Raw genomic sequence first — 22767 nt, 5'->3', positions numbered from 1 at the left:
GGGCTGAACACCAGAAATCACTGCATAATTCATTGGTAATGTCATATACTACATAGGTCAAATATATCTGTTCATAATTTTACTTTGGTCAATCTGACTCTATGCTGGCAATCCTTGCATGCTATTCTTCCTGTGTGAGCCCAGACAGAGAGTGTCAGCATGCATTCAACCATAAAGGATGTCCCAGCATGTGCTTTTGAGGACACCTAACTATTACCCTGGATGAGATCAGCTAACACAGTTAACAATAAGTTTTGCATCTTTAATTTCATGTAATATTCAAAGTACAATACCAGCTGGTCTATGTAAGTTGGAAAATATTCTCATTCATTCATGCGTTTTTCAGGTTTAAACCTTGAAGAATTAAATTTCCAATTGATCAGTTGATGCACTTTAGAAAATCTCTAACCTGATGCTTTTCAGCTGGCTACTCTTTCTAAAATTGTTTTAGCGTTCAATTACAAAATATTTTGTGCTGCAAACTTGTGAGTACTAGTTATTTAGGTTCAGATCACTTGAAGTGATTTCACACAGATCTGTGCTGCCAACAAAAAAGAAATTAACAACTTGAATTTTCAGCTTCTCAGTCATGGCTTGAGGGGAAAAGAGGAAAGTTTAAATTTGCTCATTTAAATTGTGCCATCAACACTTTTAGCCAGTTTCCAAAGCATGATTGTAAGTATATTTCCATTTTGCACTTTCTGCAATTATGTGTACCGAACCGTTTGATCTTGCGCCCAATTCAGCTTGATCACAGTTGATTTTAAGTGCTGATAATGAAACAGTTACCATCAGTGATGCTGAGCTCTTGGATGAAGGTCAAGATGTCAATCACTTGGTCAATTTGCTCACTTGATAAAAGGCCTTGAAAAGTATTCTGTGTTTTATGCAACATTTTATTGAAGAGAATAAGGGCAAATGGTGAATTTGTATGTTACTTAAATGTGAGATTCATTAGAATTCACATTACATAGTGGTGTTTATATTCTGCTTTCATTAGGAAAAGGACTTGAGAATTTATTAAAAGTTTTAAGAACCAACTGTTTGTTACATAATGGAAAAATGAAGTTTTGGTGTTTATTTTTTAAATTGTTGAATATGTAGTTCATGTACATTGTCTGTAGTGTATTGATACCTATGTATGGTAGAAATAAAGTTGTTTTACCTAAATTTCTGGTTGTCTGTTATACTAAAATCACATCTTTCTAAACAGAAGTAATATACATCCTTGAAATTTAAAGGTGAATCTATAATTTGTCCAAAGTTTTTTCCATGAGTCTTTCCATCTTTTTTAAAACAATTTAAATTTTACATGCCCATAGTTATCTAAATATTACAATTATGGAGACTAAATGAACTTAACTTGGGCTTCTTTGAACCNAAAAAAGTAAGATGTGTATAACATAAGCATAGTTTTGTTTTAGTCGATCCATTCTTGGGTGCCAATGACAGGATGCTCTCTGCCTTTAAAACCTTCAGCAGGGACATAGTTCACTGAAGATAAATCACATTGGAAAAAACCCTCCAGTCTGAGTGTTCACATGAGGTTGTCTTCCTGTGCAATACGAATCACACACACTCCCTGTGTTCTGCTATTAACTCTGTTCAGTAATATCTGTTGCCAACTGCTGACCATCCTGTGGAGGATTGAAAGTGCAGTTAGAAGCGATTCTTGTATAAATTGGCTATCAGTTGACGGCTCTATCTGGTCTCAGTTGCAACAAGCGAGTGAGCAGATTATGTATGTATTGTACATCGGATCCATAAGCTTGTCTTTGTAGCGATAAACTCTTAAAAACAAGCGTTTGCAAGATGAGAAGTCATTTCTGACATGGAGGAGAAGCACGTCAGTTACATTCAGTGATAGTTCAGGTCAGAAGTACAGTATGTGCTAATTGGGAATGGATGGCATTGTGCTTGATGGTAGTTTTTATTTGGATATTTTTAAGATTTCATTTAATCTTTCCATCTAAACAAATATACTGAATTAGGTGATAAACCTTGTTAAATAATTTTGAAGCGACACATTTTATAACCTTGCAAACAGTTATGGTTTTGCAAACACCCTGTAGTTAATTATTCTTTGTATGTTTAGTTCTTACATAAAGCACCAGAGGGTGCTGTCCATCACATGTTAAGCAGAACACTGAAATCTAATCTGAATTGTGCAAAAGTAAACTCCATGATGTTCATATCTTTTTTTTAAACAAAATAAATAAATGGTGAAATTTGTGTCTCTCACATCAGTACAATTTCTACTGTGGTTGGTGGTGAATTTCTTTTCTCTTGACCCCCACCCCACCACTTCCCATCTTTTGAGAAACTGCAAGGAGGATTGAACTGTCAGCCAGCAGCATCCCATTCTGCAATACTGTTTTAATCTCCTCTGGAAGCAGAAATTTGACAATATATTGTCTCACTTTACACCACATTGTGTTGCATTGTTTTTGATGGCTATCTGTTCAATTTAGCCATTTACTAGTTTTCATTTAGTTGTTCTTTCCAAGAGCCAGCACAGTTGTGACTGGTCAAACAACCTTCTTCTATGCTCTAAAGTTCTATGGCTGTTACACAGGGATGCAATTTAAACTGAGCGATAACCTCCAAGTGTATGTTGTCAGACACCACTTACAGAAAAAGGGTCTTTGCTGCTCTCTGTAGATGTGTACTGGTTATACATTGGGTTACAGAACCTGGAAGGAGGAGAATTCTCAAATGATGTGTCTTCATCAGACTGAAAAATAAAAGCAACAAGCCTCAAACATCAAGAAAGTTGTGTTGCTATTATTGAAAATAGATATTGGCCATTATCCTACAATTCAGAAATCAACATAAGAATTTAAAATTTCATTTAATGCTGAAATAAGTAATGAGGTACATGGGAGCTGTAATAGACTTGAAAAGATGCACCATAGTCAATACCTTAAAATACTGGAAGCTGAAAGGCCCTCTTTTGTGGTTGTAATAATAATAGGCAACAACTGCTACAAGAGTTATTCCCACAGCACAGGTGAAGAATAGCCCCAATCCAATTCCAACATGAGCGGCAATAGGTTTAGGCTAATAGACAGACAAAATAAACAATTCCTTTATCATGAACAAACTGGACATTAAAATAGAAATGTCACAAATGGAAGACAAAATGAATTCAATAATCTACTGAATTATCTTGATTTGCAGAACTTTTAGCGAGTCTGAATCCAAGGGTTGATGAGCACTTAATTCACTGCATATCATTGAGTTTTATTAATTCAATAGGAATAAGCCATTTGATCTTTGATACTGCCCTGTCTCTTCTAGGGTGTGTGACAGTATTTTTTTCTAATCCCATTTCTTTGCATTTTATTTTCCATTACTTTCTAAGTACCTAACACTCTTCCTCTTAATCACTTGATTCTACATCTATTGCTGTTGGACTCAGTGCCTTGGGACGTCCTCCAGATGTGAAAGGCGCTATACAAATGTAATTTTGTTGTTGTTGACTCCACCATGGAGCAGACTAGGCCATTTCACCTATTTAATCCTTTATATGGATACGTTACTGCTTGCACCATGAATCAACAATGATAGCAAAAGGGGTGGAAGGTTATTTTGTGTTGGAGCAGATTAGGGTGAATGCCTCTGGTATAGCATTGCTTCACTTAGTTTACAGTACACCCAGTTTATCTTTGCATGCTTAAAACACAGCTGACCTCCAGGTCATTGGGCTGCAGCTGATATAACCGACTGTGCATGCACACTATGTACAGAAAGTACTGCTCATTTCATTCCTTGCCTGACATAAGAGGTGTTGACCCCACTACAGGGAAGTTGGTCAATTTTATGCAGTTTGCTTATAACACAGGCTCTGAGCTGCCAACACAGAGGAACGCTTTATAACAAAGTTCCCCTGTAATTTGCTGTTAGCTCTTGCTAACAAACCACAAGTAATCTGCTTCAATTTACAGCTGATGCAATCATTTCAAATCGGAAAAATAAATCAAAACTGTGAATCATTTAAAATCTTTAAAGAGCCTGGAGTTAGAAGATACCTAGATGTACCATAAGTAATACCAGTACTACATTTCACTGTAACTTCTAGCAATATCAATTTTCCATCACCATAAAATTATATTTCTTGAGACAGTGGGGGGGGGAAACAAACATTAGGATTGTATGTAAACTTACCGGTTCTAGAGGTGCTTGCAAAGGCTTATCAATAACATGGATTATTCCATTTGATGCAATGATGTCCCAGGCAATAATTGATCTGTCATTGACCAGTTTTGTGACCTGCTGGTTGAACTCTGGACTGGGAGGCGCAGTGTCCTTATTTGTTATGAGCAGCGAATGGCCTATTCGGCTTGGAATAACGGTTCCATTTTCCATATTGTGGTAAAGGAAGGTACTGAGGTTTGAAAAGTGGTACTCGATATCGCGTCCAGAGAGCGTCTGTGTGAATAAAATAATATGTTTTAATGGCAACTGCCCAATGTTCTCTCTCATTTAATATAGTGGGACAATGTTAGGAACTTTTTCGGTTCAATTACCAAATGAAATTCAATCTCATCCTAGAAGACTATCACTGCATTGTCAGAGGTTGTTTATCGATTGGTATTTCATTTTTCCGGGGATAATAATCCCTTCCAAAAATTAAATAGATAACTAATAATAATTTGGTCACTCAATCCACGACTGTTTGTGGGACGCTGCTTTGCGTAATTGGCTGCCACATTTCGCCCACAAACTATACAGTCAATACACTTTACAGTGTATTCTGTGAAGTGCTTTGAGACTCTCATAGATGTGATAAGGCACTATATCAAATTCAAGGATTATTATTATTATAGGTCCTATGTTACTATTTAAAAACAGATGGAAATTTCTCCCAGTGTTCTGTTCAGTTAAATTGATTAGTTACTTCCTTTCTATAGAACATTGCAAATTTGCATAAACTTCCATATTTTATGCAAATTATTATTATCGTTTTCTTTGATAATTGTTATGAAATTGAATGTCCCACATAGTGTAAAGAAATAAATATAGCTCTCTTACCACATTTTTGTTGAATCCAGAATTCACAGGAACAAATAGAGTACCTTTACTGGTCAAATCAGTGAGAAGACTTTCAAATCTTCTGCCATTCAGTGTGTAGTTTGAGTAATTGAGAAGCTCCTAGAAGTAATAACACTGGAGTTTAGTTACGTAAAGTTTATTAGATCAGTTTTCTGTTAAAAACAACACACTCAGCTGGAAAATTTTTCCATGACCTGAAACTGGACGAATTATTTTGTAATAAAAAATTGGTTATACGCTATTTCAGTTTTTGTTTGTTTATTATAACTACATGTAGCTTTTAAACCTTTCATTCATTGAAAAATATGTGAAGCAGCTACTTACAGTCAAGAAGGATGAAAACATGTTGGTTGCAGTTAGAACCTGCAGTAAGTTCCCATTACAAGCATAACCGTCACCGACATAACCATTCTTACAGTTACATTGCACATCTGTACAAGGAAGATAATGCAACAGTTGAATAGCTCAGTATTAATTATTATTAATAATTAGAATAAGCGTTTGTGACAAGGAAGGTGAAGTCTTACCTTTCATTCTGTAGCAAAATACATCCCATGTTTCACTGAGATTTGGTCGCACACCGTAGTCTACTATTCCTATGTGTCCACCACCACATGAGGGATTGGAATAGGTAGTTGGATAACATGCTTTCTTGTCATATATCCAGCCAGCTGCACACATGTGGTAACCGGCCTAGAACCAGGAGCAATGCAATCACTATTGTTCACTTGGTCTGACATTGCACCCCCAAATATGCAGCAAAATGCAAAATATTCTAACTTGCATCCACTTTTGTTAATAACACTTTTTAACGAAATGATATCAGTAGTACAAGTAATTTATAACAACAACAACAAACTTGGTTATTTTGTTAGTTTTGAAAGAATGAATCCGAAAATAAAAGAACCTGTTGAGCAATATGTAGTTGATTGTATGTTGACATTACTGCTCCCGTTGCTGTGCACAGCATTTGTGCTTCTGTAAAATTGAGTTTGTACTGTCCTTTGTCAGATCGTAGATGAAATACACCAATTGTTTTATCTGAAGGAAAGGAAAAATTTTATAATGTGTGCTTGTCATATTCATGGATACATATTTGGATATAGATGGATATTTTGTATAGCAGATGCAATCACTATTCATCTGATGTTCATCTGATGGGATGGACATATTACAAATGTTATGGGATCATAATAGCTTTCAATGGATTCTTTTTACCGTTTAAAACAGTAGAGGCCAATCTGTAGCCCACGAGGCTATTAAAAAGTATCCCCGAACATTCACACTAGTCTAGGTAAGTCTGTGTTTGGTCATTGGTGTGTTTTCAGTTTTCTATTTGATTGAATATTCCTTGATTTATGCCATAAATCAAGAAATATTCAATCCAGAAACTTTATTCTGTTGGCCGACCATAAAGGTTGGTCACCACTGATTTAAAACAAAACACTTTAAAATAATGAATATAACATGTTAATTTCAGCAATGAAATACTATTAAACTTAGTAAAGGCAACCAAATCCACATGCAATGCAATTATGTATTACTTTAGTTTTAACTCGATACTTTTGAAGCTATTATTTACAGTACAGTGAGACTTGGGAGTTACATACTGCATGGAAATCGGCCACTAGTCTGTGCTGGTGTTTATACTAATCCCCTCTTCTATATCCTCTATTCCCACTTGCTTATGTACGCCTTAGAGAGAAATATTTAACATTGAGTTTGAGACTGAGCATTACATAGGAAGTAAGTGGTTTACATGAAACTAAAATGCTTACCCTCAAAATGGAGATCAGTGCAGTCTGCATTTGTGTGACAATTTCCATTATCTTGTAAGCAGCGATTAATCGGAAGCTTCTTTACAGAACAACGAAGTCCATCCCCAACATAGTTATCTTTGCAGACACATTTGCGTTTATTCTGTTACAAACGAATACCAGATTAGTCAATGAGTAAACACTTGGTATGTTCTGCCAATTTCAATTGAAAGATGTATTCCTATCGTACACCGACAGAAGCAAATTGAAAGAAATTTTCCTTTCAAATCTGTGTTCAATTCACTGCAACATGTGCTGTTTGGCTCAGGAGATAAAATACATTGGATTCTTCGCGTCCTTTGTCAAATAAGGTGCCAGTCACTCCTATCTGAGACCATCCAGAGTGGAGTCCTGTAGCTCAGTGGTTAGAGCACTCGCCTCGCAAGATCTGGGTTTGATTCCTGGCAGGGCCAAACCTTGGGCAAGTTTCCTTACTCCTACATGCCTGATAATAATCCCTCAAGGAAAAAAAAACAATAATACATTGGTCACTTCAATCCACAACTGTTTGTGGGACACTGCTGTGTGCTCTTGGGTGCCGCATTTTGCCCACAAATATACAGTCAATTCACTTTACAGTATATTCTTTTCACGTCTTCCAGACGTCTCAAAGCACTATATCAAATGCAAGGAATATTATTATTATTTTTACTATCTAAATAAACATTTATGGGACATTTGGTTTTGTTCTGTTGAAAGATGATGCTGGTATGGTGTTCGTTTTATACGTAAGCACCTGAACCAGCCACAATGGAAATGATATTGATGGAGATCACTATACCACAGGCTGACTGTTTTACAGGGCAGGGAGCAAAACATATACACATTCCAAAATAATCACAATTTATACTGACAGTCATTAATATTCAATTCATGTTATATATGCCTGTGTTAATTCTTCAAATTGCACTATTGATTCATTAAATAATTATGGTTCAAATACACTTGCCCAGACATTTAATAAAATGTCTTACAGACAATTGTCTAAATATTCTGCGTTATAACCTACTGTACAATCCATCACTTGTTTGTGTAAATGCAATGCCCTTTGTGATAGCAAATCATCATGAAATATCATGCTAGGCCTAAAGCATCTCTAAACTAATAGCCTCTGGTTATCTATAATTTGTGACAATAGTAAAACATTTTACATACAGATTTGTTGAAGTTCACTAAACCTTACAGTTAAAATACATCCTGTATTTTCTTAGTGGAAGTTCATTGCACTGTTCACTTACTGGTCCAGTCACTATGCAGTTTGCATGCTCATCACATGCTCCATTATCTTCATTCACACATCGGTCTATTGGGTCACATCTGTAGCCATCTCCAGAATAGCCATCTTTGCATCTGCAGGTAACTTTCATTCCACTTTGACTACATGAGGAGAACTTTGAACAGCCACCGTTATTCTGCGTACACAGCTGAACAACTGAGTCATAGAAAAACAAATAAATAAAAGTGATAAACTGGGGGATCTTCACCCCATGTTACATAGGGTGACAGATACATGGGGGTGATACAGATATGAAGTGATAGTCATATGGAGTAATATGTACATAGAAGGATACATACATAGAGTGATGCATGCATAGAATGATACAGCGTGGAAACAGACCATTCAGCCTTTGTTATTCTGTGAGGGAGAATTCATACGCTCGCATAGGAAGGTTAGTAAATGCACACACTGGCTGGGAATCCTTTCCTCTGAGTCCATGGCATCTTCATAAAACAACTATTTCCAATTTCTGAAGGCCAGCAAAGAATAATAAAAAGCCATACAGCAAAATGTTGCCCATTCTGTAACAAGGTAACCCACCTTTGCAATTTCTTCCATCACCTTCGTAGAACTGTTTGCATTCACATTTGTTGTTTTCCTTGCAAACTGCATTTTCTGAACAGCTCGGTGAACACACAGGCTTCACGACTAGGATCAAAGATTGGGATGGGAGGGTCACAATGTGTTGCTTACTTAAGCTACAATATCATGAGGCAGTAAACAAGTCTTGTGCTGTGCTAGGAGGATGTGTATGCTGGAAGGATGAGATCAAATAGACCAAAGTGCCTTCTTCATCCAAACCAATCTTGAAAGTTACAGCGTAGAAGGAGGCCCCTTCAGCCTATTCATTTATGCTGGTGCTCGCTATTCTTTCCCATGCAATTGATTAAATAAATCAAATCTTTATCTCTATTATATCATGATTTAATTTTGAAGTAACTTTGTAGCAACACAATGCAGCTCTACATTTATTGCCAAACAGATCTTACCTGCACCAAAGAAGCTTTATTTAACATTTTAAATAAAATAATCACTATTTGATCAAAATGTTATTTCAACCCTTCCCACATCCCACTCAAAATAATCCGAGTGTTTATTGAATGCAATCAATCTGTGACTTCTCAGTGATCAAAATAAGTCTATTTGGACAACAAAAATAGAAAATGACAGACAGTAAAACTGAACCAAGACATTCTGGTTGACTGTCTTCACACATTCTGCCAGTGCAGTGCTCTCAGCGCAATACAAACCTAGTTTTGTTTCACAGCGAGCTCCAGTCCATCCTTCATTGCAGTAACAGATCCCTTGACCATCATTGCCATCATCGCATGCTCCATTTTCAGTGCAATTACAGACTGTAAGGACACGTCATTCATTGAATTAACCATGAAATATATACTTGGCAAGGTTGTCAATTATGAATATTGATGATGTTGTAATAAAGATTAGCTGAAGATGATTTTTCTACAGTATATTGAGTGTAATCATTGAGGAACTATAAATTATTTGCTGATTATTGATGGAAATGATAGAAGCAAAGTGAAATGTAATGTGTAAGATAACAAAGGAAGACAGGTTTCTGTTAGATAAACATACGTGTACACTCAGGTCCCCATCGATTGGGTGGGCAAAGCTCGCATGCAGTACCATTGAACCCAGCAGAACAGGTACAGACCCCTGTGCCTGTATATTGATCGTCACATGTGCCATGAGAGTTGCAAGGAGTTTCTGGGCCACCTGGACAGGCTAAATCAGAAAATACAATAAAGGCATGTGTTTGTCATCCTCTAACAAGGAACATGGCTGCAATTTTTTCAATCAAATCACCGAGGAACTTGAACATAAATGAAACTGATCAGGTACCTCGGCAGTCTTTTCCAAAGTAACTGCTGCAGCATTTGGGTTTCCAGATCAGGACAGAACATTGCTGAAAGCAGCCATCCACCTTCAAGTGGAAAGAACCACGGAAAGTGCACTTCTCCTTTTTGTTCTGTACAAAGCGAACACAGTTGAACAAAGGAGAAGTTCATAGTCACTTCTGTCAAGGATTAAAAATTAACCCTTTCAAATGAAAAAGAACGTATTTTCCAGCAGTGAAATATGCTCAAACAGATTTATTGCTGTGAATTATGGGCGGTCCCTGGACAAAGGCATATGTGATATAAACAATTTGTTTCCTCCCTAGACAACCGTTGCATGGCATACACAGGCAAGACAAGATCTCAGCAAGTACCAGATAAGTTACCGGAGTCTAAGTCTCACAAGTCTTCACGTTGTATAAGAAATGCCAATGTCATTAGTTATTGGAATAGTTACTATATTATCCATTAAATATTACAATTTGGGATCTCAAATTAAGTAGTTCATAGGATGTATTATTACCTTTGCCTTAGTTCCAGAAGGGCATGAGGGTGTGTTGAGGCAACTACCGCAGTCACCCTATTGTCAAAGAAATACAATAAATATGAATTTTGATAGATGATATACTGCTGTTTCATCTTGAACACTGGAGTCTAGCTTGTACTTTTACTGTGTCTTTATCTATTCAAGAAGATAACACATGTTCACTAGACCACTGCTTCAAGATGATGCACATTATGGTATGTTCCTACAGGACTGTTCGAAACACAGAATTCATTCAATAAGACACTTTTTTTTAACATGTTAAGAAATCCATTCATTAAATTGTCAACGACATTCGTTCTGGTACAAACCTTGATGTCAAAGGTGGTTAAGACATCACAGCGACCACCAAGACTTGGAGGAGCCAATAAACAATTGATGCCGTATGCGATACCGCTGTCAAATTCCAGGTGTCTCTGGGTAATTCTGCAGCTTCTTTTGTTCAGATACAATTCACCCTGAGAGCATTGCATAAAACGGGAGAATGTCAAATAAATGAGAGCAACACCACACCAATTGTGATTATATCTCTTACTAAAGTTGCCCGACAAATACAATTCGGGTTATTTTTACACCAGTCACTGCAATAGAGAATGGAGGCAATGGAACTAAAAGATCTGCCATAAACTGGTGGAACAGCTTCGAAGCCCTCAATGGTTCTCCCAGTCACTATGTTTTTGTGAGGAAAGTCACCAGCAGAGCATGATCCTTCAATCATTTTAAATAGCATTCGAAAATCAGCTTTCGGCATTATTTTTTTTCAAGTTAACTGTTTCTCTCGCTCTGCAAAGGTCTGGTCTAGCACCCCGATTGCGTTTACATCCGAAACAGATGCAACATTTTCCGGGTAATGATTCCTTCCAAAAAAATAATAAATTGGTCACTCAATCTACCACTGTTTGTGGGACACTGCTGTGCGTAATTGGCTGCTGCGTTTCACCCACAAAATATACAGGCAATTCACTTTACAGTACATTCTGTGAAGCGCTCTGAGACGACTCAAAGAAGTGATAAGGCACTATATCAAATGCAAGGATTATTAACATATTGGTAGAAACTACATTTAGGGCTTGTGTGCAGCTTGTTACATATATCAACTTTGCCAATATCTTTCACTAATATCTTCACTAATGGAAATTATTGTGTGCAACACTCAACGACATTTTTCCCCGTATTCTTGTTGAATTGGTAAAGGCATAATATCAAACTCACGACTATGTTTCTTCTCTTCCCACAGGTCACGCTGAGGTCAGAGCCTTGCAATGTCTTCAATGAATTAGAGTTTGGGAGATCTACTGCCACAATCTGGAAACGTGAAAGGAATGTGAATCACCCAAATATTTTGGTCCAAAAGCACATTTTGTCCAATTAAATGGAATCATTGAAATTGAACAAAATGTGATGTAATGTACAAGACAACATTATACGTCCGAATGTTAAACAAATTTAAAATGTATGTAACTTATTGACAGGCTGACTGTACATCCGGCTTCTCAGGGTATCCTTGTTTTTTTTGTTAAGCTCTTTAGGACTTGCAGCAACTTCTTTAAAGAGAGCTCCTGTTATACACTACTTTATTGACAAGTTATTAAATCTATCAGTTAAAATGAAAGAGTTACCTTAGCATCTCTGATGATGTGAAATTTAAGGTATTCGATCAGCTTGTCTCTGTTGTCTTTGTTATACAGGAAGTCCTGCTGTTCTTTGGGTAAGGACCTCATGGCACTATCCTTTGGCAAGAACAGGGTGACTGGTTTGTGAACAGGATCATTAATTACATTCAGCAGGTTTGTCTCCTGGAATAAAAGGAATAACGACTTTAGATCACAGGACAGTTTGAGTGAAGAAGGCTCTTTGGCCCATTTCCTCTCATCCTTCCACAATACTGACCCCACTGTAGTCCCATGGCTGAGCCTAGACAGTGAGTGCAAGCTATTCAACTATGAAGGACAACATAGTGGAGCCCGAGCATGCACATCTTCCAGCACAAGTCCTTGGTTAGAGTCCACAGAGCACCTTGCTAATGTGCTGACCTCTTGACTCTCAAATCTTTATCACTGCACACCATCAGGTTCCAACGTACAGCATCATTTTGCATCAAAACCTCCTCAAGACAAGTGCAGAATCAATCGCGTCGCTCAGCCACGCCAATCACCATTCCCGTCAGCGTTGTTTTTCCGTTAAAACAGTAATAAATCTTACTCACCTGTAATAGATTAGCAAACAGCGAGTATCCATTCTGTGCGGCAACTGTGCTGAGGTTTTGCTGAAGAAAAGAAAACCTTTGATAAATAAATTGATAAATGAAATAAAAATAAAAAGCTAAAATGAGTATTATTGCTAATAGTACTGAGAAATGTAATCCTAAAGTGCGCTGAGGCACATAACAAATCCAACCAATGTTTGAAATATAAATGAATGTAAATATAATATAAATGAGGTGGGATACTATGTATTATGTATCGGAAAACTCAGCACTTCAGTAGTGAAATAAGACAGTAATATAATATCTTTATATTCAAATCTCATTCATGACTTTTCAAAAAATATAATAATAATAATAGCATTTCTAAAATGTCTTGGTTACGATTAATTCTAAGATTACCATGTGCTCTTTGCTGGATGTAGAAACTAATAATGATAGAATAAACCTTGGATGATATAGCTCTTTACATGTTGGGATGATGTCTCAAAGCTCTTCACAGAATGCAAAGAGTCACGACAGTGTAAATTGTAGGTGAACTCCTACGACAGTAAAGTTGTGCAGATGATAATCGGATTTACTATTTATTACCTTCATGATCAATATTATCTACAAGGATAAATAGCTGCAGAATATTTTTTATATAGTAAAGAAATGCAGAGAAATAGTTTATTCCACACCTTTTCTTTTGAATTTTAAGATGTTCAATTTATCCTGAAAATCGGCTGTTGTTGTTGTTGTACTTACAAATTTGTAGCCCAGGACATCCTTTGGAATAACCTGTATCCTCTGAGGCACCAACACCTTGTCTATAAAATGGATCACACCATTTGCATTGAGAACGTCACTCGTAACTATCCTGGCATCATTGTTTACATACAGGACATTCTGTCAAACGAAGAGTAGAGAATTCAGATTAAGATACAGTACTATAATTGTATCCTGATAGCACAGAGTAACCTATTACATGTAATGGATTGTATTTGTAGTGTTTTCTTTCATATTGCATCAATATGACTTCAAAGTATCACCTGCACAAAGCTAAAGCGGATGGGTTCTCCATGAACAGTTGTGAGGGTTTTCTTGGACACCAGTTGGTTGTACAGCAGTTGGTTGCAAGCTACGATATGGTAACGAAGAATTTGCGCCATTTGTCCTTTCGTTGTCCATTCCGATAACTAGATTTGAAAAGCAATAAAGGAATGTGTACTTTAAGAAAAACAAAATTCTCGGTCAAATTTGTTTTGAAATTCTAGTCAAGCTTGGAGGTGCACATGCCCTTACCATTGCTTCCTTTTTAATAGCCTCACTGGTCGGAACAAATACAGTAAAGGGCCCTGAACCACCAAGCTCAACGACACCATTGAGCTGTAGAGAAATAAAAACAATTGGTTTGCAAAAACGACTGTCAAACTAACAGTGTGAATGAGCAATGATGGACTATGTGTTACAATTGAAAATTGTAGTTATTTTCTTCTTGCCCTTATTTCTCGCACTGACTTGTTCTGAATTACAACTCCACAAGTGGAGAATGATCCATTTTACCTGGAGCTGATAGAAAAAGTGGGATGAAACAGCATTCATTGTCAGCTCCTAGAAAGGAAGATAATGGATTACGTCAGAACGATTGCTCGTCAAGAGTAAATTAAGTGTTACAATTCCTTTACAATGAAATAGCCATTAATCTGCCAGGGAACATACCTTGTATATGGTACCTTTACAAGTAAACCCATCACCAATGTAACTCGAGAGACACTGACAAGAGCGTTGATTTGGTCCAGTGTGATTGCAGTTTGCAAATTCACTGCAGCCCCCGTTTTTCTTCAATAAGATAGTAAGAATCAGTTCCCTAATATTTCTAGCTAAAGAGCATTATTATTAATAAATCTCATTGCATTATGGACACATCGCACAACCAATGCCAGTACTCACCATCCGACAAGGATTAAGAGGTGCACAGCTCGTTCCATCACCTTCATAACCGCTCAGGCAGTTACACGCTGCCTAAAAGCACCAGTTCAAATTAAAGTTTTTATTTGAAAAAAAATGAAGTGCAACTCATAGTGTGTTAATTTATACTTCATCGGGAAAGGGAGGCATTTGTGGGGGGGAAAAGAAAGAAATTTCGTACCTGGTTGGGACCTACTTGTGTACACTCTGCATTTACATCACAGTCTCCATTATTCTCTATACAGGGGTTGATTTCTTAAAAGAAAACACAGACTTCAATAAGAAAATTAAAAATTAACTGATTGGGCCTAATTAAGCCTCTTTGATAGATCCCTGATGGTCCAAAGCTTTGGAACGCCTTCCTGATGTGAAAGGTGCTATACAAATGTACTTTGTTGTTGTTGATAGTGTGGAGTACAATTCCATGGGAACTGATTAGTCTCCAGTATCAACAGCGAGTGTCAGCAGACAATTAGATAGAAGGTAATATAGCAACATCAGACCCCAGACCAATCCTGCCCTCACCCATGATTCATCCACAGGACAACAAGCATGGACACTGGCTGATTTTCCTCTTGTTAGCTCAAGTGGTGCTGAGGCCAATTACCATAGTGCTTCCACGTCTGACCTGACCGAGATCAACTAACTAGTGATCTGATCTGAATCACTCAGCTTTACAACGTTAGATATAATGGGAGATGTACAAAAGAAGTTTACTCGTGATATTAAAATCTCTATCTTATTTAGGGAATATGGTACTCACTACAGCTACATCAACTCAAGTAAAATTGATCCACAACAGCTTGTGTCTATATTGCTACTTTCACATAAGAGTAATATCTTGAAGCACTTCACAGAAGCTGATGTTCTCCGAATTGGAAAACATCTACTGCCTTTCTCCATTTTAAAATGCACAATGAATGTTTTATTCTTACCAATACACACAAGGCCATCGCCAGTGTATCCATTCTGACAGACACACACCCTCTCTCCGGGCACTGTTCTTTTGCAGTAGGCATTAAGTGAGCAGTTGCCATTGCCAGTCTCGCATGCATTTACAGCTGCAACAAACACAGTCACAAAAGGCATGAAATTCAACTGGAAATTGAAATTAAGAATTATTGTACCAACATTATACTGTAGTTAAACGGATCAAGCTGGTTGGTGGCCTTTTATCTTGTTGCACATCAAGTCCAGCCATGAGTAAGAATAAAGTATCCATTCTCCTGAAACTGTTGACTAAATTGTTGAAACAGATATTTGTGGCTGCTGTATTTACATATCGCTTGTTCTAATACATAAAGAAATCTATCATTGCAACAAAACAAATAACATAAAATAGTCTTTTACCGAAAGTGTAAATATTCCTATTTCCAAATTAGGTTTACTCAAAAATGGCAATATCATTTTTATTATTATTATTTTAATTATTATTTTGCTTATAAATATTGAAAGATAGATGTAACGAAAGACTGAACTACTGACAGAAAAAGGTTGGCAATGATTCAAACTAAATGTGATAAACTAAAAAATATAGATTTTTAAGCTATGTAAAAAATGAGGATCAACAATTTTGATCTCGAATGTACCTTCACAGAATGTGCCATTGCCTCTGAACCCAGCTGCACAACCACAAATTCTTGTTCCATCTGCTTTGGAGATACAGCTGTACAAGAGACGTGAAAGGTGAAGCATTAACCACTGAGTAAGTACTCTTTCAAAAAATGTTTTAAGGGTTAATCCACAATCAGCCCACATCAGAACATTTGATACAGTTAGTGCTCAGATCAGAATAACGACATCTGTTACCAAACCATTGGGAAACGCTAGGAGAAGATGGACACATACTTGGCGCTTGTATGACATGTGTTGTTGCAATGGTCTTCAGTGATTTCTGAAAAAACAATCACATCCACAATACACAATCAGTGCTTTGCTGTTTGCATCACAAACACCTTTAGAAATGGAAGCATTCTGAAATCTTATAAGACCTCCTCGTGGCCTATCTTTACTGCACCTTTATCATTGCTTCAATACCAAAAGGGCTCTAAAATATGTTTTCTGAGGGAATTCAAGGATATTCCAAACCCCTGCCCGAAGCCACATCTGACAGTATGAATGCCTGCAGTACAAGTCCAGTCTTACAGAACCTGATCCAATGCAAATCTAAATTTTGTTGAAAAGTTTAGAAGTTGTTACCAAGTCTATTGAGTGTAATATGATAAAAGATGCTTATAAGGAACTGTTAGTAAAGTCTGTGCATGGGTTTGGTTTCTGATATTAACTATCTCACTGACAGTGAGCAGTGCACTTCACGTAGTGCAATGTTCTGGTTTCCCTCAGTCAAGAGCAGTGTGAGAGGATAGTGTTAACCTAACACTGGCTGCTCCTAGCATCAGGTGTCAAATACTCAGTGCACTAGAACTGTGAATAAGACTGCTTGTTTATCAATTTATTATACTCGTATAGAAGTAAAATTATTATAGGATTCTTTCTCATTATAACTGACTGAAAGAATTAAACCAAACCTTCTCCTGAAACCACATGCAATGACCTTCAATACTCAATATTGCTTGAGCACAAGTGGATGAGTTACAAAGTGCAAAAGATGGTAGTGAATTCTGACTCACCAATGTCACATTTGACACCTCTCCATCCAACAATACATTCGCACAAACCATCTCCATTGATTCCTTCTTTGCATTTTCCATGAGCACAGGCACATTCTAGAAAAGTCAACAACAGGCAACGGGTTTGATTTTACAGTTTTCGACACAACATAAATACAAAAAATGTATCGGGATTATTCTAAAGAATGTTACCTGGCGGATATTTTACTTAATTATATCTTCATAATACAGGTAGTTAGATTCTTTAATAATACACCACATGGCTAGAAAAGAGCGAAATCCCAGCAAAGCACTGAATAAGTAAATACAAATCCAATAATTAATTTATTGGTATTTGAATGGATTCACCTTGATCACAGTGAATTCCATAGTGCCCAGGGATGCAGGTCTCACATGCGGTCCCTGCAAAGCCTTCTTCACACACACACACTCCTGTGCCATTGATGCCATCTTGGCAAATGCCATTCCCCAGGCATGAATCCATACCGTTTCCTGGGCACGCCTGGCATTGATGTCCAAAGTAGCCAGCACAGCAGTCTCGGGTCTGAAAACCGAGAGAAGTTACTAAGTAGAGTTAGTAAATAGCACTTTCTATATTCATTTCCACAGGATACCAAATGTGCACATCATAAGAAACCTACGTATAGACAGAATTAATACAGAAGAGATTCCTTCACTGTGTAATTGGGCAGATTTACTTTGTATTAAATAAATTTGGAGTTGTGTTCAAACACCTACACAGAATCACTCTTTGAAACATCCCTCAATGAAGCGAGATGGAAAGCACATTCCAAAATGCACACCACCAAGATTGGTATCTTCACCAATCAATGGAAAAGTGTCCTTTAAGTTTGCAAAAAAACATCAATAAGCCTGCACATACCTGATTCAGTAGTGTACTTTATCATTAAATACAAAATATTTTTATTATTATTAAATACAAAATACAGTCACTACACTTTACAGTATATATTGTGAAGCACTTTGAGATGCCTTGAAGACGTGATAAGGAGTTATATCAAATGCAAGGATTATTATTACAATCGATTTAACTTGAACTAGGTTTGAAGTGTACTTACAATGACTGTTTTTATGCAGTTTGTTTGACAGCCAAGGTACATGACTCGCTTGCCCAGCACGTACCGTATGAAAATACAGTTGTTCTTGTTGCCCTCCTGCGTTGTTCAAACAGTAACATCAGAATAAAAGGAACAGAATTCTGCACTGAAATCCGAAATGTTTCTAAAAAAAGTTTCAGTACTTACGGCAGGAACGGATCCTTGCGGGCAGTCTGGTTTATATTGACAATTGATGCACTTTCCCTTCAAAAAGAGAAAAAGACATTCGTTCGTCTCTTAAGTGTCAGTTAAAGTTACAATGGTTTTAAAATGTTACTTACTTGCAACACAGTAGTATCATTGGTGTCACATCGATTTATCAGGAATTTGAGAACATCTGTTAGACCGTGAATCACTCCTTTATCAGTCTCCTCATCAGTAAAGTTCATGAGCACATCATTGACAAAAAGCTGTAATCAATGCAGTTTATTACGTATAATAGATAATGTTTACATTTTCTCACATTCTTGTATGCAGTATAACCTACTACACCAAGGTGTAACATGTAGTAGTATATCCAGGGTGATTGCATGAACTAAACAATCAAGATAGGCAGCTCTATGGGAAAGTAATAAATCATAGATCACATCCATGCTATTTTTAACAACCGCCTTTTTAAATAAAAAAACCCGTAGCATTTTATTTTAGACGTCCTGTCCCCACCCCATCCCCCCATCTGGACACATTATTGGACTTCTCTTGATCCATGTACCTGGTTTTCTTTGTGAAAGAATCCAACTTGGTAGGAAATCCCAAGCATTGTTTCCCGGTGCATCCCATTGTGCAAATCGCTTTCCATTAGTTTCTGATCCAAAATAATATGGTACCTCATCAGGTCTTCACTCTGTGAAACAAGACGTGTCACATATCATCACCTGTAATATACATCATTAGCCATTCAGTACGTGTGACATTGCGCTGCGCAAATTGTTTGCTGGGTTTTCCAATAAAAATACAGTCACTTTATGGTGAAACCTGTGAAGCACTTTAAGATGTCCACCTGAGGTGAAAGGCACAATATCAAAATCAGGACTTATTATTTTATTATTAGCACAGGAAGAGACATCAGTGGCTACCAGACCACATGGATATTGATTATTTTAAGTGCAGGGAACTAGCTTACCAGCATCCGAGCCTGAGTGTGACACTGTACTATAATCAAAACAGCTGTAAAATCAAGGGAGCTAAAGCTAGTTTCCCCTATGTAGGAGTACTAAACTTATATTCTAGATGTGTTTCATTTGATAAGCATTTTAAACATACCATATCAGCAACGTTATTCTTCTTGCAGTAATTCTCAATAACATCATTACTTAGAGAGAACACGGTGTAGCTGCTTGCGGCCTCAACCTGTGCTGCCAAGTTATATTTCTGAAGTGGATAGAATCAGGTTTTAGTCACAGAAAGTTATCAACTGATTAAATACAATGAAATCCCAGCTCTATTAGTGACAGACTGTGCCCCATATTTTCAGAACATACAATCATAAATGCTCTGAATTGAGAATACTCAGCATTCTGGCCCAGTCGAGAAAGCAGATCCATTGAATCATCGCTCATGAGTTGATCAGGTATAAGAACCTGGAACAGAATCATTGATATTCAAAATTAATACTGATCATCTCATCACCATAGGAGAGCTCACTTACATTAATGACACTTACAGAAATGGCTTAAAATCTACTGACTGATGAGTCCTTAACAGTAACAGAAGTGGATTGTGTTTCTGCCACCTTCGTTTGTTTTAAGACTGAGGCATAGTCAAGTCCCATGAGAATTCGAATCACAAGGAATTATTGAGCAAACGCCACCTGGTTTTGGTTGTTAAAATTAGTGAGAAATAGAAAACGATTCTGGTTACATTTTGAACAAAGGTTGTGCTCAAAATCCTGATTCCTACCTTGTCAATAATGTGCATGATCCCATTAGTTAAAGCAACATCAGAATCGATGATTTTTGCACTTCCAATCACTGAAGTCTATAAAAATAAAAAATATATATTAATGTTAATATGAAAAATCCAAATATTTTAACCTTAGATTTATTTTATGGCAATTTTTTTCTTTTTAGGTAGCAGCTGAAGTTAGTTTCACAAGATCACAAGATTAGATCAGGTTCACTGATGTATCTGCTTGACACTTAGTTTACCACAAGATTAGTTTGGATGAAGAAGGCTCTTTGACCCACCTGATCTCATCCCTCCAGAATACCCCCAGTATCTTCCTCCCATCACAGCATCAAACTGCAATTTAAATCTGTCCAGTGTCCTGGTCTAAACTATCCTTCCTGATCACCTGTTCCAGTCGTTACTTCCCCTTTGGTAAAGAAAACTTCCTGGTATCTGTTTAAGATAGTTTCATTTTGCTGCTCAACCGAAAATATATCAAATGTAAAATAAAAGCGTTCGACTGCAAATGTGGGTTGAGGCTTGGATTTAAACTGTTGGGATGGAGTTTATCATCCTAATAACAAAGCTAGTAGATCTCACAATACCAACATGCCAAAGGATTTTAGAAATATGAATACACATGGGCACATCTACAATATTAGTAGAAAGGAAAGCTTTAAATACCTCATTCTGCTTTGACAGTGGTAAGATGTTCCCCGACATCAATGTCACCAGTGAATCAGATGAAAAATTTTGGAGATCTGAAAGGCTGTACACCCCCTTTAACACATGGTACCTGCAGAGAAAACACTTGCTCACATTGATAAATGATCAACCCTACGTCACTTCACGTAGGGTTGTACTGATCAAAAAGAGAAAAGGAACCAATGCTACACATTTGTAAAGAATTCAGCATGATTATGTTTCAGTGAAATATCCTATTCATTTCGTTTTGAAGACTGGATTAAGCCTGAATCTACACTGACTGAGTAATACTGGCAACACGAATGATCATTAGACCCCAATCTTCTCTACAGCAATGACAGGTTAATCGTAACATTTACTTCAGGTATGTTTTTGAACCACTGCTTGTCAGCTACAGCACTTAGCAGGTTAGGGGATGAACCTCTGACTCCTAGTAAATTTACAAGGTCAATAAACTTACCAAGAATCAGTGAATCACCCACTTATTAGTGTCACACACTTCACATCTTCCCTGACTTGGAGATGAGGTACTGAGGTTACTCTGCCCAGTTCCTAAATAATACATTTACTGATGTACGCTGAGCTGTTTGGTTTCATTTACTCATCTTAGCAACATTGTTGCTGTGGAGTTATAAACATTTGTAATAAAATTATATATTTTATATGATAACAGCCAGACTTGAACATACTTCACTAGGTTTGGAAGCTGTTTCTCTTGCAGCCAAAACTCTCGCTTGTCATTATTCATGCTGTCAATAGCCTGTTGCGAGGGCACGAGCAGGGTGATATTTGGAGCTTCTGAAAGTTCCTGGTTTAGGAAAGCATCCTGAATAAAAGAGAAAAGTACCACTCAGGTATAACAAATTGAAAGCATTAATAATAATAACCCTTGCATTTGATATAGCGCCTTATCACGTCTTCGAGGCGTCTCAAAGCGTTTCACAGAATATACTGTAAAGTGAATTGACTGTATATTTTGTGGACGAAATGCAGCAGCCAATTGTGCACAGCAGCGTCTCACAAACAGTGGTGGATTGAGAAAGCAAATAATTAGTATTGCATTTGTTTCTTTTGCATTAGCAGTAAGTCAGTCTCTATCAGGTCATAAACATAATCTTACTGTTGAATTAAATTGTTATGAATGTAACTCAGTGATGCAAGGATATTGGTACAGCACTATACCATGTATGGGGTGGTCGGAGGCTGAGGGAAATAGTCCTGAAGTGGAGGCATGCGAGCAGCACAAGTTTTCTGTTACCAGGCTGACCACGGAAGCATTATCTTTCCACCGAACCAAACCCTAGTACAGGTCTAATAATGATCACAAAATATTTACCTTTTTTTGCTTCCCCTCAATTTCCTCCTTCTCTCCTGAAGCCATCGACTCATGCTGTGGTTCAGTTCCACAGGATCCAGCAGTTTCCTAACACTTTCCCAAGTGTCTATTCAACTCACTCGAGTGTGAGTTGAGCGACAATAGACTACTCAGCTGTGGTGACTTTGCTGCCAATCTTAAACCTTGTGTGTGATGCCCACAATTTCCAGCAGAGATCCTGGATAGCAATCAGCACCTCTTTCCCTTTTTCTTACACAGGAGTATTGACATCAATTGTAACAATCCTTTCACTGTCCAAGATCAATGCAGACCAAACTTGTGACCTGGTTGTGCTGTGTAACTCATATAACCACCTTCAGGTAGTATTTTACTCAGGGGAGTTGG

The 22767-nt window shown here is 37.3% G+C and overlaps 1 protein-coding gene across 1 annotated transcript in view; it reads right to left on the bottom strand.

Moving 5' to 3' along the window:
• Positions 1-241: 241 nt before the first annotated feature.
• The window catches only part of stab2 (stabilin 2), a 47337-nt gene continuing 24811 nt past the window's right edge, over positions 242-22767 (bottom strand). The window contains exons 28-67 of the mRNA XM_007895448.2: positions 21737-21873; positions 21027-21138; positions 20355-20432; positions 19937-20035; positions 19719-19826; positions 19168-19299; positions 18737-18865; positions 18603-18659; positions 18417-18512; positions 17686-17881; positions 17338-17433; positions 16556-16601; positions 16297-16373; positions 15643-15768; positions 14889-14962; positions 14690-14761; positions 14459-14578; positions 14303-14350; positions 14042-14125; positions 13789-13935; positions 13505-13645; positions 12761-12820; positions 12174-12350; positions 11767-11859; positions 10866-11012; positions 10534-10590; positions 10015-10141; positions 9748-9897; positions 9402-9506; positions 8692-8799; positions 8111-8304; positions 6834-6975; positions 5963-6096; positions 5583-5748; positions 5380-5486; positions 5035-5154; positions 4168-4431; positions 2923-3060; positions 2633-2734; positions 242-1637 (exon numbers count right to left, since the gene is read on the bottom strand). Of these exons, the coding sequence (XP_007893639.2) occupies positions 1596-1637; positions 2633-2734; positions 2923-3060; positions 4168-4431; positions 5035-5154; positions 5380-5486; positions 5583-5748; positions 5963-6096; positions 6834-6975; positions 8111-8304; positions 8692-8799; positions 9402-9506; positions 9748-9897; positions 10015-10141; positions 10534-10590; positions 10866-11012; positions 11767-11859; positions 12174-12350; positions 12761-12820; positions 13505-13645; positions 13789-13935; positions 14042-14125; positions 14303-14350; positions 14459-14578; positions 14690-14761; positions 14889-14962; positions 15643-15768; positions 16297-16373; positions 16556-16601; positions 17338-17433; positions 17686-17881; positions 18417-18512; positions 18603-18659; positions 18737-18865; positions 19168-19299; positions 19719-19826; positions 19937-20035; positions 20355-20432; positions 21027-21138; positions 21737-21873 (4608 nt within the window). The 3' untranslated portion in view covers positions 242-1595. The remainder of the gene's footprint in view (positions 1638-2632; positions 2735-2922; positions 3061-4167; positions 4432-5034; positions 5155-5379; positions 5487-5582; positions 5749-5962; positions 6097-6833; positions 6976-8110; positions 8305-8691; positions 8800-9401; positions 9507-9747; positions 9898-10014; positions 10142-10533; positions 10591-10865; positions 11013-11766; positions 11860-12173; positions 12351-12760; positions 12821-13504; positions 13646-13788; positions 13936-14041; positions 14126-14302; positions 14351-14458; positions 14579-14689; positions 14762-14888; positions 14963-15642; positions 15769-16296; positions 16374-16555; positions 16602-17337; positions 17434-17685; positions 17882-18416; positions 18513-18602; positions 18660-18736; positions 18866-19167; positions 19300-19718; positions 19827-19936; positions 20036-20354; positions 20433-21026; positions 21139-21736; positions 21874-22767) is intronic.

Source organism: Callorhinchus milii, unplaced genomic scaffold, assembly GCF_018977255.1.
Source record: "Callorhinchus milii isolate IMCB2004 unplaced genomic scaffold, IMCB_Cmil_1.0 Scaffold5, whole genome shotgun sequence".
Classification (NCBI taxonomy): Eukaryota; Metazoa; Chordata; class Chondrichthyes; order Chimaeriformes; family Callorhinchidae; genus Callorhinchus; species Callorhinchus milii.
Note: the sequence above shows the minus strand (reverse complement) of the source record. Positions and strands in the feature narration are given on the sequence as shown.